Genomic DNA, 15,463 nt, shown 5'->3' with positions numbered 1-15,463 from the left:
ATGGCGCCAGGTCAAATAAGTACGGCGGGTGCGAAAGGGTGTCCCATCCTAGCAATTTCAAGGTGTCTTTCACTGGTTTTGGTGTGTGAGACAGCACCTTGTTGTGTAACAAAATCACTTTGTCATGTCTTCTGGCCCATTCTGGTCGTCTTTCGATCAGAGTGTGATTTAAATTAATGATTTGTTGGTGATAGTGTTGTGCAGTAACACTTTCGCTGGGCTTCAAGTGTTCATAATACACAATACCGCTCTGGTCCCACCACCATTCACAAAGCATGGTCTTCTTGCTGAAGCGATTTGTCGAAACCATGTCTCGCATGTTCTAATCGATGAAGCGCGTTCACCGCATGTTTCCACCAGCAAACGACTTTCCACAGCCTTTTTCTTTTGGTTAAAAAAGAAAAGCTATGCGTTCCGCAAATGTTCTTTTTCAGGCACAAACGTCGACATGATCACTGAACAATACAACACAGATGGTAGTGTTTGGCGGACTCAACTTGTGTGTGTTCGTACGTTAATGTCAGACGAACAAACAGACGTATATGTCAAATTCATACATTGTGTACTGTTCGCTGGTGCCATCTCTTAGTAAAACCAGAAAAGACTTCTTGGGTGTGGATTGAGCTCACCACCAGGACCGATAAATGCTCGACAGGGTTCATATCAGATAATCAAGGTGGCTACAGCAGTCTATGGGTCAAGTCACATGGTGCATTATTGTGCTGGAATATCTAATACCGAGCTGGATAGCTGCAGTTGCTTAAATGCGGCCAGTATTCGGGAGATAGTGGGTGGCCACTCCCTTCCCATTCCTCGCCCTTTCCTGTGCCATCATTGCCATAAGACTTATCTGTGTCTGTGTGGCGTAAAGCAACTTGCAAAAAAAAAAAAAAAAAAAAAATCTAATGTAAAGTCCATAAGGCTGCAAGTCTTCACTAAGCAGTTCACTGTAGCAGTCACTGGTCAATGACCTCTTAACGTGGATCCAGCACATGCCACGTGAACACACACACACCCAATATAGAGCTTCCGCAGCCTGTATGGTGCCTTGTTGACATCTGGAATCTATGGTTTCGTGGGATCTGAGTCATATCTGAACCCTACCGTCAGCTCGAAACAGTTGGAACAGTGACTCATTGGACCAAGTTATATGGTGCCAGTCTTCCAAGATAAGGTTGGGCACTATGTCCCTGTTTTGGAACACTGCACCGGTGCATAGTTATGTTCCATTGTTCTGGAACACCAAGTGTCAGAACATTCTCAAGCAAAACCGAGACAGTGACTTGCTGTCCTTCAAAAGCGCCACTATGCACTGCCCTTCACCTACCAGCTGACTGGAGTGTTTTACATTGAAGCCTAGTAACATATTGTATACCGTACAAAAGATGATGAACTTTGCAGAATGTCACATGGGAGTTCTTTTTGTGATATTTTTAAACACATGTACTATCGGTCTAATTGTGATGGGTGTATTTTGGAATGAATGAAAACTTCTTATCCTAAAAGCAATATTTAAACATAATTTTTTGGGGTGGGAATTACAGTGTTCCGACTGTGCCTTCACGTTCCATGCAGGTTGCTTCACGAAGTACTCTCTTCCGTGCAGTTACAGTTCCATGTGTCGTGTGCCTGCACAATGTACCTGAAGCTCATAATGTTTCGGAGCACCTGACTGTCCAGTCTGCCCAACCCTACTCCAAGGTCCTATTAGCAATGTCACACGCCCAGGTCAGACACTGCGCCCAGCGTTAAGGTGTTAACACAGGATTTCTGGATGCTTTTCTGCTCCCATATCCCACTGATGTTATAGAATACTGCACTGACCTGCTTGATATGGGTCTGGTATATCCTGCATTGATTGTGGATGTGATTTGAACCAGTGTGACCTGTCATTTACTGTGGACAGTTCTGGTTAGACACCGCTAATGGTGATAATTAATCATCCGTGATCAGCCACCGTGCTGTTCAATGTGGGTATTCTCAATACACATGTGACACCGTTGATCGAGGAATATTAATCGTTTGCATAACTTTGACAATGGAATTTTCCATCCATACGGCTCTCACTATCATAGCCTGTTCAGAAGACAATAATTAACATTGGCTGCCCATAACCAGAACAGACTATATTTACACCTACTTTCAAGATGTCAGATGACAGCTGATACAGTTTTAGACTTTTCCAGTATGTCATAGTACAGTGGCCCTACCAACTATTACCTTTAAGTACTGCTATCCCATGACTTTTGGCATGGCATTGTATAAGATGTACTGCTGGTCAGTACTGACATATGGAGCAGAGAGCTGTACACTTGGAAAAGGACAGGAGAATAAAGTCCAGGCTACTGAAATTAAATTTTTAATTAGTATGATGGGAAAGACAAGAAAGGACAGTTTAATTAGTATGGTGGGAAAGACAAGAAAGGACACTGTAAGAAATGAGGACGTCAAGAGGAAAATCAGAGTGTAAAAGCTTTGTGACAGAATGAGAGGGATAAACTTAAATGGTGTGGGCACGTTGAGACTATGGAAGAGAAGGAGAGAGGGCGAGGCAGAGTTGCAGACTAAGTGACTGAAAACGATGAAGAATAGTATAATGGAACAAAATCTGGATTCGAATACAGTTAATACAGACTAAGTGACTGAAAACGATGAAGAATAGTATCATGGAAGAAACCTGGATTCGAATACAGTTAATGAAGAACAATGCTTGTTTTTTCTATTGGCTTTACGTTGCACCGACACAGATATGTCTTATGGTGATGATGAAACAGGAAAGGGCTAGGACTGGGAAGGAAGCAGCCGTGGTCTTAATTAAGGTACGGCCCCAGCATTTGCCTGGTGCAAAATTGGGAAACTACAGAAAACCATCTTCAGGGCTGCCGACAGTGGGGTTCGAACTCGCTATCTCCCGAATACTGGATACGGGCCGCACTTAAGCAACTGCAGCTATCGAGTTCTGTGAACAATGCTTGTTGAATAGCGGAAGATGGAAAGGTGCCATAACATCCCAACCCTGTGGCAGCTTGATGAGGGAAATGGATTATGATGTTGAATGAGGAGTCTGGAACATCTTTCAGGAAATTCAGAAATTTTCCTGTATAGGAAACAAGACATTCCTCAACAATACGTTTAATATGTTTTGTCATACTGTTATTATTTTCACCACTAGTAAATAAAATATGAATAAAAATTATATTAGAATATAAAGTTTTGAGATAATTTTCAGCTTAACTCACAATGGGAATCTTAAATTGTATTGTTTATCACCCTAATAATGAAGAATATATCAAATTAAGTATGTCATTGAAATCTGGCTTTCCATGTTGGAGTTAGCCTTTTATCCCCCACTTGTACACCAGGTATGCAAATTGGCCATGATTTTTTACTGCACCTGTTCAGCATCAACAGTATTCTGTGAGGTAAATTCAGGGTATCAGGTTTAATACCGTCTGTGAGAAAACTTTGCAGGTGGGGTTGAAAAGCTACTAATCCATTCTTGCTTCCAGGCCAGATTGATGTGGAAGTTGGTGATTGACAGGTCCATATCTTCCTAATTGAGAGTTGTCTAGAATGGAGCATGCAATATTCTCATTTATTAGCTGATTAGCATAGACAGTCGGAGGAATATGACTGAAGGCTGGCATTTAAACCTAAGAATTTCATTTTTTGTCCGTATTGAACTGAGAAGGATGATAGGAAAAACTTAAAACGGTCCACCTTTTCAATACAATACTTTTTGTATTGAAGGCTGGCAGCCAGAAAGTTAGTGTGGATTTCATTGTGCCTGGTATACTGCATTTAGTTTGATTTAGTTTTGAGTAGCAACTGTGTACTCAAACAGGGGACCAGTATTTTGCTGTACTACAAGGGAGGCCTACCGAGCTCGATAGCTCCAGTCGCTTAAGTGGGGCCAGTATTCGGGAGATAGTGGGTTCGAACCCCACTGTTGGCAGCTCTGAATATGGTTTTCCGTGGTTTCCCGTTTTCACACCAGGCAAATGCTGGGGCTGCACCTTAATTAAGGCCACGGCCGCTTCCTTCCCACTCCTAGCCCTTTTCTGTCCCATCGTCGCCATAAGACATATCTGTGTCGGTGCCACGTAAAGCCAATAGCAAAAAAGAAAAAACAAGGGAGGCCACGGGCTGATGAACTTAAGATCGTAGTTGTAGAACCCTGTGGAGTACCTGATAGCTTTTAAGGGATGATGATTTTTGTGTAGGGGGGCTGTTGTAGAGACTGGTGACAGACACGGACTGGAACAATAGTCGGATGGTTGGATGGTTGCAGTTACTTTCCCTCTATAGCACATCTGAGGAGTCTGAATGTGTATGACAGCCTTCGGCATCAAGAGATTTGGCCAATTTGGTCCTCGATTGATCTATAATAACTATGCTCATGGAAAAATGTCACGGGTAGTTGTTAGGTTCACCGTGTCAATATTTATTATAAACCTGTGACATTTTAAAACAGGGTAATTCTCTTTCCATGCTCTTACTATGGTTCCGTAAAATGTGCTTGTGGAAGGAGTGTTCTTTCCCTGACACGGGAAAAAAGACATTTCATAACATTTAGTTCTGCACTAATGGACACATTCATTTTGTTTCAGTCCAAGTTTGTGTAGCTGTACACTGTCATCACATCTTGTGAGTTTCTTACATTTCTTCAGTTACATCGACGAAATTCCATTCCACCTATCTATGAACTGCCAAAATAACTGGATTGGCACAGGAATATTTTTATAACACACTCTTTAACATTATAAAGAATATCTTGTACTTCTAACACAAGAGAAGCAGCCTACTATCACTTATTTGGATCACTTTTAAAGAATCAATGACTTTTTCTTTTATTGGTTAAACAGAAATGACTTAAATCTAATGGAAGAACTCAAGTAGCCTTTTTTCTTTATATGATCAGATATACAGTATGATGTTGAATTATTCAATATTTTAACACAGGATCATTCTTTTTACTTGTTTTAGGATGCAAAGACAGACAGTGAACCTGATGAGAGCACTTCTACTGCAATTAATGTGTAAGTATAGTTTATTGATTTGCTCTGTCTGCAGTATTCCTAAATGATGTTTACCATATTCTTTAATGAACAGGTAAGCATTGAAGGAAATTCAATAGATGATGGTAATATTAATCATTTATTATTACATCAATACAGTCAACTATGGGCTACAGCTACATAAGTTATCTGCCTTTTTTGTTTAGGAATATACCATTTCCTTTACATTGTAGCCAAAGGTTCTTCCATCTCATTATTATAATACATACATACATACACTGTTATACTTTTCAGCATTCAGTTTGCAAACCTTTGTGAATTTACATATCGCCACCACAATCCTGCATTTCTTACTAGTTCTGTGGCCCTGTTTAGTTCTATATCTCTTTATCTTTAAATCATTAGAAACTGAGTCTAACCATTGTTGTCTTGGTATTCATTTACTCCTCTTACCCTCCGTAACAGAGTCCATTATTCTCCCAGGTAACCTATCCTCCTCCATTCACCTCACATGACCCCACTACCGAATCAATGACTGTACAGTTTCATCCATTGAGTTCATTCCTAACTTAGCCTTTATTTCCTTATTCTGAGTACCCCCCTGCCATTGTTCCAACCTGTTTGTACCAACAATCGTTCTCACTATTTTCATGTCTGTTACTTCTAACTTATGGATAATGGAAAAACGGTTTGTGTTGATAACTATCGCATTCCTTAAAGAATCGTGAACCATAGGTTGAAAAATGTCAAGAGGGGAGGGATCTGGAGGGAGGTTCCTATTTATGATGGGATTTATTCCCGAATTCCTGTTACTGTATTTGGATGATTTATGACTTATTTTATCCTATTCCATCTTCCTTTGCCTTCTTCATGTTTGTGTAAGCATGCTGTTCTTGTCTTCATCATCACTATCATATACTAACAAGTCCTAACTCTCACATGACCTTTTTGTCATACTGCTATTATTTTCACCACTAGTAAATAAAATATGAATAAAAATTATATTAGAATATAATGTTTTGAGGCAATTTTCAGCTTAACTCACAATGGGAATCTTAAATTGTATTGTTTATCATCTTAATAATGAGGAATATATCCAATTAATACAATACCCTACAAACAAAAAATATACGCCAACATATGTGTTCCTGAGAAAACAAAACAGAGTGTCCGACGTACATGTTTTTTAAGCAGCTGTCCATAGTTTCAAAGCGTATTAGGTGATTTCGGACACAAATACTCCTTTAATTCTACATTCTTTCTGCTTCAGTGTTGTGATATGTAAAGTGTTCTGAGGGTGTCCAAAATATGACTAGCTGGTTAAAATCATTGTAATGATAAATTTACTGTGTTACTGATCAATCTTTATTTTCTGACAAGGTAAATGTAAAATGTTATGGTCTAAATTGATATATTAATAGTTATAAACTGCACAGAAATCCTACTGAAGGATCTTAATGATTTTTCTTACAACGATACAAATCGTAATGCAAACATTTATTTTTAAATAATAAACGTCGATACAATGAACATGTAGCTGATATGGCCAAGTATTTGACATCCACATCTCCTGAACAAATATTTGAGGCCACGCCAAAATACTGCCTCGTATGCTCTTTGTTCCACAAGTTGTATTTATAATCTGCAACAAGGAAAGCCTCTTCTTGCAACAACAGAACGTCATTACCTGTAATCTTTCAGCTTCATACTTGTGTGCTTGGTCATTACCTTCATTGTGTGTTTCATCGTATTCTTTTTCACTGCTGCTGCCAGCTGTATCACTTGTTTCTGCACTGCTTTCATCTTGGAGGAAGCAAATACTTTAGTATATAAATGTAGTATGAAAGTATTTGAAGGAAGTCACATTCAAAAATAGACTTCCCAGGAAGAACATTTCATTTACTGTGGCGGGAAGTAGCAGGTTGTGTTGGAGGGTAACAAGCATTTCTTTCTTCCTCATTTAGCACCGGTTGTCCTCCCATTTTTTTCTGATGTAGTTTCTATACTTTATTTTGTAGGGTGAACCATACAAATCAAATGCCTTCCTTTAAGGCAACTTGCCACTTTTTATATTACATATGGCTTTTTCTAATAGTTTTGATTCCTAATTACACCTTGAAGTAGTTCCCTTCTGCCTCCGATTATTTCTAGGCGCTGTCCAATATCAACCAGACTGCCTTCAATTTTCAATAAAATATGCGTAAAACACTACTTTTCACTTAAACACACCAAAATTCCACAGCAATCATTTATAAATACTTCAGTCAGTTGAAATTAAGAGACGCTTGCTCCTTGGGAGGAAGGCAATGGCCAACCATGATAACATTTTCAAGAGTAGAGACGTAACTTTAAGAACGAAGATTCGAATAGTGAAGGCTATGGTCTTTCCAGTAGCAATGTGCGGAAGTGAAACCTGGACAGTAAGAAAGGCTGAGCGTCAAAGAATAGACGCATTTGAACTATGGTGTTGGAGAAAACTCCTTAGAGTTCCGTGGACTGCGAAGAGGTCTAATAAGTCCATATTACAGGAAATCAACCCAGGCTGTTCACTGGAAGGTCAAATACTCAGACAAAAACTAAAGTACTTCGGTCATATTATGAGAAAACATGATTCACTGGAAAAGACCTTAATGCTGGGGAAGACTGATGGTAAGAGGAGGAGAGGACGACAACGGATGAGGTGGATTGATGGCATCAAGGAAGCCACGGCTCTCAATTTAGAAAGAATTCGGAAAATAGTTCATGACAGGAAGAAATGGTGCACTTTGGTCTATGGGGTCACGGAGAGTCGAAAATGACTAACAACAACAGTTGATTTTGCTAAGAACCATAGTTATAATACCGGGTGAGTTGGCCGTGTGCGTAGAGGCGTGCGGCTGTGAGCTTGCATCCGGGAGATAGTAGGTTCGAATCCCACTATCGGCAGCCCTGAAAATGGTTTTCTGTGGTTTCCCATTTTCACACCAGGCAAATGCTGGGGCTGTACCTTAACTAAGGCCATGGCTGATTCCTTCCAACTCCTAAGCCTTTCCTATCCCATCGCCGCCATAAGACCTATCTGTGTCGGTGCGACGTAAAGCCCCTAGCAAAAAAATACATTCCTTCCAGTAGCAAGAAACAAAAGTAATCACTTAATGATAATGCATGAATTTTCAACAATACCAGTTCATACTGGAAATTTTCCAAAGTATGAAGTCGACTCGTAATAAAAAACGCAGGAAATAACCTCAAGATTGAACTAAAACATGGAGAAATACAAAGCAGCAGCGACTCCTTGCTGTGCAACAAAAAGGCAAATGTACCATACTGTCCTAAACTGCCCCATTTACTACTTGATATATTTGCAATTTATATTCCTCCCAACTCTAAAATGGAGGGTTTGCAATGACTTTTTCAAAGAATTTGAAAAATATCCTAATTCATATTCTGCAAATGTTTTAATAGTAAGAGATTTCAGTACTCCACTGATTAATAATAGATATTTTAATCCAACTAATGGTGGAACAGCCAGTGTTGCTTTTGCCAATCTCATTGCCTTTTCAATCTTGAATCTTTGAATGACATTGAAAACACATATGGGAAAATATTGGGTCTAATTCTGTTTAATGTTAATGAGACATTAAAAATATATCCAAATGCTTTCCTCCCTTAATACCAGAAGATTCACATCATCCTGCTGTGTTCTTTGAATCTAAGTTTGATATCAACATGACTCGCATCAAGAATCAACAGTTTATAATTTTCTAAAGTCCAATTTCTATAAGTTATATAATTTGTTGAAACAAGCTGAACTGAATAGCATAAATTTCAACACCAAAGTTTCCAGTCTTCATATGCATGAACACTTTCCAGAGTTCATATTCACACACATTAGCACATCAGAACTCGCCTTTATTAAGAATGTGTGAGGCTTGTAATAGATTAGCATTATCTGAGAACGCAATGAACTTCGCTTTACCATTGAAAAATCTACTGAATTGCATAGGTACTATTTAATAATTTTATTAATGTATATCATTATATTGTTATAGGTTTTCTTTAGTACTTTTTTATTATAATGAACATTTCAATAACTAATATGCATTGAATTTGTATGTTGTTGATTTTTTAATTTTCAGTCGATATATTTTTCTATTTTGAGTTTACTCTGCAGTTGTGTGTATAAAATATATTATTCTTTGAAGTCTGTTTAAATTGGAGCTGTGCTCTGCTACAGACTATAAATAAATAATACATCAAGGGACATTAACATAACAATGAGGGAAAATGGATCTTGAAGTAGTGATGGGGTCATCATTGGCAGAGATTAAGGCAGACCGTGCAAGTAGGCATAACGTGGTATAGATTTTGTACTAGAGCAAATGGCCGTGTGGTTTCTGGAACGTAGCTGTCAGCATACACTCGGGAGATAGTGGGTTTGAATCCCACTGTCGGCAATCCTGAAGATTACATGTAATAAATATCATTTTTGGTCAATACAAATCAATACAAAGTTGATTAGGTGGTCTAATAAATAACTTAATGTTATTATTTCAATCCTGAAGATGGTTTTCAGTGGTTTCCCATTTTCAACCCAGGCAAATGCTGGGGCTATATCTTAATTCAAGCCACAGCTTCTTCCTTCCCACTCCTAGCCCTTTCTTATCCCATTGTCGCCATAAGACCTAACTGTGTCAATGCGATGTAAAGCAAATTCTAAAAAAAAAAAAAAAAAAAATGTGTAATTCTAAGCTTGTAATCAGGTTATGGTGGTTTCAAGCCCAGCTGCTGGCAGGTCTAATCCCTTCTTATGATTATGAGGGTATTAGTGGTTGTGGTAAGTATATTAGATAGAGGGCAGGTTAGAACCCAGTTGGAGTATGGTTTATTTGATTTGAGAACCGGAATAGATCTACCAGATGATAGCAGCACAATTTTTTCTGTGTTATTTCTGACAAAAGAGTAGTGTTATGAAAATGTTACAATATATGGGCCGGGAAAACTTGAAAGTAAGGAGATGAGCTGTTCTACTAAGCAGTATCTTCCAAGCCCTCCCCTGTAAACCAGCTGAGCTTGCCACAGTGCGGAGGCTTGCATGACCCAATGAAGCAGGTAGCCGAGCCATAGGTGCAACCATATCGGATGGGTATCTGTCGAGAGACCAGACCAACAAATGGTTCATCGAAAGGGAGGTAGCAACCTTTCAGAAGTTGCAAAGGTGGCAGTCTAGATGATCGACTGATAGGTCTTGTAGTAATACTTAATATGGCTTAGCTGCGTTGATACTGCTACATGGCTGAAAGCAACGGGAAACTACAGCCATAACTAACCCATGAGAACATGCAGCTCTCTCTGTATGAATGATGTACTGATGATGGCTTCCTCCTGGGTAAAATATTCTGGAAGTAAAATAGTCCCCATTCGGGTGGGGACTACACGAGAAGGGGCAATCATCAGGAAGAAGGATACTGATATTCTGCGAGTTGGAGCATAGAATGTTAGAAGTTTGAATTGCTGTGGTAGGTTAGAGAATATGAAAAAGGAGTTGGATAGACTAAAGATAGATGTAGTTTGTAAAAGTGAAGTTTGTTGGCAGGAAGAGCAGGATAAGGTGTAATAATAAATAAGAAAATAGGGCAGCAGGTAATCTACTATGACCAGCATAGTGAAAGGATTCTTGTGGTCAAGACAGACACCAAGCCAATGCCCACCACAATAGTGCAGGTCTATATGCCTACTAGTTCAGCAGATGGTGAAGAAATAAAAAGAATATATGAAGAGATAGAAGATTTAATACAGTACATAAAGGGTGATGAGAATCTAATTGTGATGGAAGATTGGAATGCAGTGGTAGGCCAGCGAAGAGAAGGTAATACATTAGCAGAATTCGGATTGGGACAAAGGAATGAAAGAGGAAGCTGGCTGGTTGAATTCTGCACTGTTCACAATTTAGTCCTGCCTAACACTTGGTTCAAACACCACAAACAATCGCTGTATACATAGCTGAGACCTGGAGACACTGTAAGTTATCAAATAGGCTTCATTATGATTATGCAGAGATTCAGAAACCGGGTGTTGGATTGCAAGACTTTCCCAGGAACAGACGTGGACTCTGACCACAACCTGTTGGTCATGAAATGCCATCTGAAGTTGAAGAAATTGAAGAAAGGAAGGAATGCAAGGAGATGGGATCTAGACAAATTCAAAGAAAATAGTGTGAGGTATTGTTACAAGGAACATGTAACACAGGAACTAAATGAAAAGGCTGAAGGAAACACAGTAGGGAAAGTATGGACAGTCAGGAAGAATGAAATCAGTAAGGCTGCTGAAGAGAAGTTAGGATGAAAGGAAGGATCACCCAAGAAACAAAGGATAATAGATACTCGACCTGAATGACAAACAACGAAAGTAAGGACAAAATTCTGGCATTAAGCCAATAACATTATTATTAACATTATCTCTGCACGATAAAAGTTTTAGTATCAGTCAAGAGAACACATATTTCTACTGTAAAATACTTTTTTTACTCTCCAATTACAGTTACTTTATGTGGACGTATTTACTTCTGTAACTTAGCATCTGTAACATTTGTAAAACAGAAACACTTGAAGAGGCTATAAATGTGTTTCCCCCTTCAGTTTAGGTGGAACTAGTTAAACTCATCACTTGAGGTCTGAAGTGAAGTGTGGAATCATTATTTTGCATGCATTCTTAAAGAAAATTACCAAACAGCCCATTGCATTTACACAGATACACTATTTTCTATGCAATCTAGCCCTGACAGAGCAAGAGTCGTTAATGGGATTTGTAGAGTATAACTTCTGGTTATAAAGAAAAATGCACTGCATGTATTCATAAAGAAACCATCCATACAGTGCCTGGTCAACTTTTGGATCCCCTCGTCCCCATATTCACAATCTGTATCTCATCTGTTCTGCATGCAGCAGTTATTTTACAAAGGTTTTCATTTTTTACTGGTTCTTTTTAATGTGGACTATGTCACCTTCAACATTGTATTCATTCACTAAATCATACTGCTGCTCTCCATAATCCAGTTTCTTAAGAATATCCCACTTTTCACTTGAAAATATTTTGGGGTTGATTTTTTTGCTCTATGTCGCATCAATACAGATAGGTCTTATAGCGATGGTGCGATAGGAAAGGACAAGGGGTGGGAAGGAAGTGGCCGTGGCCTTAATTAAGGTACAACCCCCACATTTTCCTAGTGTGAAACTAGGAAACCCTGGAAATCGTTTCAGGTTTGCTGGCATAGTGGGGTTTAAAACTTCTATCTCCCTAATGCAAACTCACAGCTGTGTGCCTTAACTGCACAGCTAACTCACTTGGTGCTTGTATTTCTATTTATACTGCAGAGTATATTTAAAGCACACATGTGAAAATATGCAGCTGCATAAAACCGTAGTTTGCAGTATGTCTTGTAATGTTAATCTTGATGAATAAAACAAAGAAGATACTGGAAGGTTTTAAAAGTGCGCTACAAGGAGTCGCTCTTCAAATACAGATGTTTCAACATGGCATGCCAGAAATAAACGCAGGCCATAGTACTGAACATTTGGATTATGGAGATTGCGATGTATTAGGGACCCTCATACGAGGTTTGCACAGAGCAGAGGATCAAGGAATATTACAGAATCAGCCTGCAAGTAGTTATTTTTTCTTTTGGTTCGACTAGTGCTTTGTCTTTATTTGAGAATATAAGGGCGTGTATTGCTGTCTTTCAGGAACCTGCCTAAACAACTGTACGTCACTCTGCACGACTTTCCTCCTTTAGAAAGTGTGAAGGGCGCCCCTTGCCCACAGTGTCAGAAGAGATTTAAGAATAGATTACATCTTTCGAGGCATGTCCGGCTGGCTCATACGGAGTCCGGCAGATTCCAGTGCACCAACTGCGATATGTCCTTCTCGAAATTCTCGAACTGGAAGCGCCATTTGAAGACACATACAGTGAAGCAGCATATCTATGACTGTACCCTCTGCAAAGCGTCTTTCACTAGAAACGAAGCTTTGAAAAGACACTTAATGAGCCATGATGGGGTAAAACCATTTATATGTCCCATATGTAATGGCGCATTCTCACGCAAAGCGAACTTAATGCAGCACCAACAAATTCATACTGGAAGCAAACCGTTTGATTGTAACTTGTGTAGTAGTTCTTTCCGATGGAAGTCGGATCTTCAAAAGCATCTCCAAAGACACACCGACTCCCGCACATATTCTTGTTCTCATTGTAAGAAAACTTATGCCTCACGGCGGAATCTCATACGGCACGTTGCAGTACACTCAGATGAGAAACCATACGCCTGTCGACTTTGCGGCGAAAAGTTCAGTCTTTACTCGCGTTATCGTAGGCACGAGTTGCGTCATGTAAATCCCAACCAAACTTATTTTGAGTCGCATATGATTCATTCTATTCTCAATATAAAGAAAACTAAGCCTGTTCCATGTGACAGACTTGATGACTCTCTTGATCTTCCTGGACCACAAACCCCAGCAGAGACAGTCGAGTCAAAGTGACTGGATCTGTGATGTGCATTCTGTGTGGGTTGTGGGTTTAACTGCCACGATTGGCATTTAGCACTTAAGAGTGGATGGAATATTCTCTCTTCGATGTTAGATTTCCTAAATCTGAGTGTGTATTTTATTGCCAGGATCATTGGATCCACAACCAACATTAGCATGAGCAGGTCATTCAAGTTTTGCAGGCTTGCTGTTTAAGTGGTGGTGATGATGCTACTGCTTGTTGTTTAAAGGGGACTTGCATCTAAGTCATCGGCCCACTGTTTAAGTGATGCAGACAGGGTTCCACAAACATACAATCCTGCTGGGTATATTTTCTCTGGCACAGTGATTTCAGTGTTGCTAGTATCTAAAGAAGTATGCACCTGTTTTAGTTCTCTTCAGTGCTTTTATAATTTTTCGTCATTGTGTCTAAGTGTATTGTTGAAGCCTGTTTAAGAAAAAGCATCTTAGATGCATTTGTGTGAAAGTGAGCAGCCAAAGGTCAGCTTTGCAACCATTTTTATCTAAAAGCCCAGGAATATGGCGTTGATGGCTCTCAGGGCTGTGAAAGGACGGAAGCAAATGTGATAAAGATGTTGATTCCCATAGAGTAAATTATTAGAAGCAAATGTTCCGCTACAACTCAAAGGCTGGCGATTGAGGATACTATGACCGCAGTGATTCTGCCTTTGCTGGCAAGATGTAGTGTATACAGTGCACTCTTCTTGTATGGGCTAAAATAAATTTGTTACTTGACCTGTCTCAGTCTCATCCATGGCTCTGATAATATGAAAGTAACTGAGGTATGAGCGATGCTAGTAATACCATTTCTTATGCAGCCAATCCCTGCTATGAATCGAGTGAAAATATTATTGATAGGGTAAGTTGGTGCATGCATTTCAATGGCCTTGGCAGACTGATATGTAATAGCAACTTCTGGCTCGGTGGAGAAACTAACAGAAAACCACCTCACTCTTCATTTCCTTAGTATGCCTCTTCAGTGTTGCCTGGGCTGACTCCAAGAGCTGTTGGCAGAGCTGTGGAGGATCAAACCAGCCTTCAGGCTGAATACCCAACATACATACAATTCTCTGTAGAATGAACCTTAAACAACAAGGAGGCAAAATAAAACATCTGTGGTACAACAGCTATGGCGGCTGCTGGTACTGGTTACCCTGATGATATCTGCATACTTGTTGATTGGCTTTCTGGACTGGCTCCAGTATCTCATATGAAGCAATTCCTCACTTGGTCTCATGAGGCAAATTGAACCTATTCCAGCCTCCACTCCAGAATTAAGATCCCTGGACTTGGCAGGAATGAGGCAAATGCGCTTCAACTACGCCATGAGGCTGACATACATTTATATCTGTACTTATCATCTGATGTAAGTCAGTTGAACCAGAATTATGACCTTTTTGGTTTGAATAAGATTTGATTTTATTTCTGAGAAGAAAAATATAATGTAAATGGGTCTTAATTTAAGATTCAAGTATTAAAGTTTTTGCCAATGTTTTGGTTTTGTAACTTACAACCTTTTGGGTTGGACAAGACTGATGGCTGTGAATCTTAATTGGATAGTAAATAAAGACATCACAACATGCTTTATGCCTGCATGCCTACCATTTTTCTGTAAACAAGAGAGTTAGGAATGCCTAAGCAATGTAGGTGTACTAACTATGGGTGTGAGCAGGTATTAAAATGTAGGAGGAATTTACTTGGGATTCTCAAGGACAGGAATGAAAGTAGGTTCTCCTCAAAGAGTGTACAGGATACGGTAGGTAAACAAGAGGGATTCCAGAAAGAGAGAAATTGTAGATGATAGGTGGGCTAATGTTTTATAAAGGTTCAGTGCCAACGGCTCTATTCGGTAGCAAAATTCAGGATAGGTATTGTTAAGAATTGCTGCAAGTAGAACAGCAGAGGGACATGGGAAACTGGGAGGT

At 39.4% G+C, this 15,463-nt stretch overlaps 1 protein-coding gene across 1 annotated transcript in view; it reads left to right on the top strand.

Annotated features, from left to right (window-relative positions):
- The window catches only part of LOC136885289 (zinc finger protein 501), a 52,194-nt gene extending 37,232 nt beyond the window's left edge, over positions 1 to 14,962 (top strand). Inside the window, exons 4-5 of the mRNA XM_067157797.2 lie at positions 4,987 to 5,039; positions 12,740 to 14,962. Coding sequence (XP_067013898.2) covers positions 4,987 to 5,039; positions 12,740 to 13,532 — 846 coding nt within the window. The 3' untranslated portion in view covers positions 13,533 to 14,962. The remainder of the gene's footprint in view (positions 1 to 4,986; positions 5,040 to 12,739) is intronic.
- Positions 14,963 to 15,463: the final 501 nt, after the last annotated feature.

The sequence above is a fragment of the Anabrus simplex genome, chromosome 14 (assembly GCF_040414725.1).
Source record: "Anabrus simplex isolate iqAnaSimp1 chromosome 14, ASM4041472v1, whole genome shotgun sequence".
Lineage (NCBI taxonomy): Eukaryota > Metazoa > Arthropoda > Insecta > Orthoptera > Tettigoniidae > Anabrus > Anabrus simplex.
The sequence above is the reverse complement of the archived record's forward strand: the minus strand, read 5'-3'. Positions and strand labels throughout refer to the sequence as shown.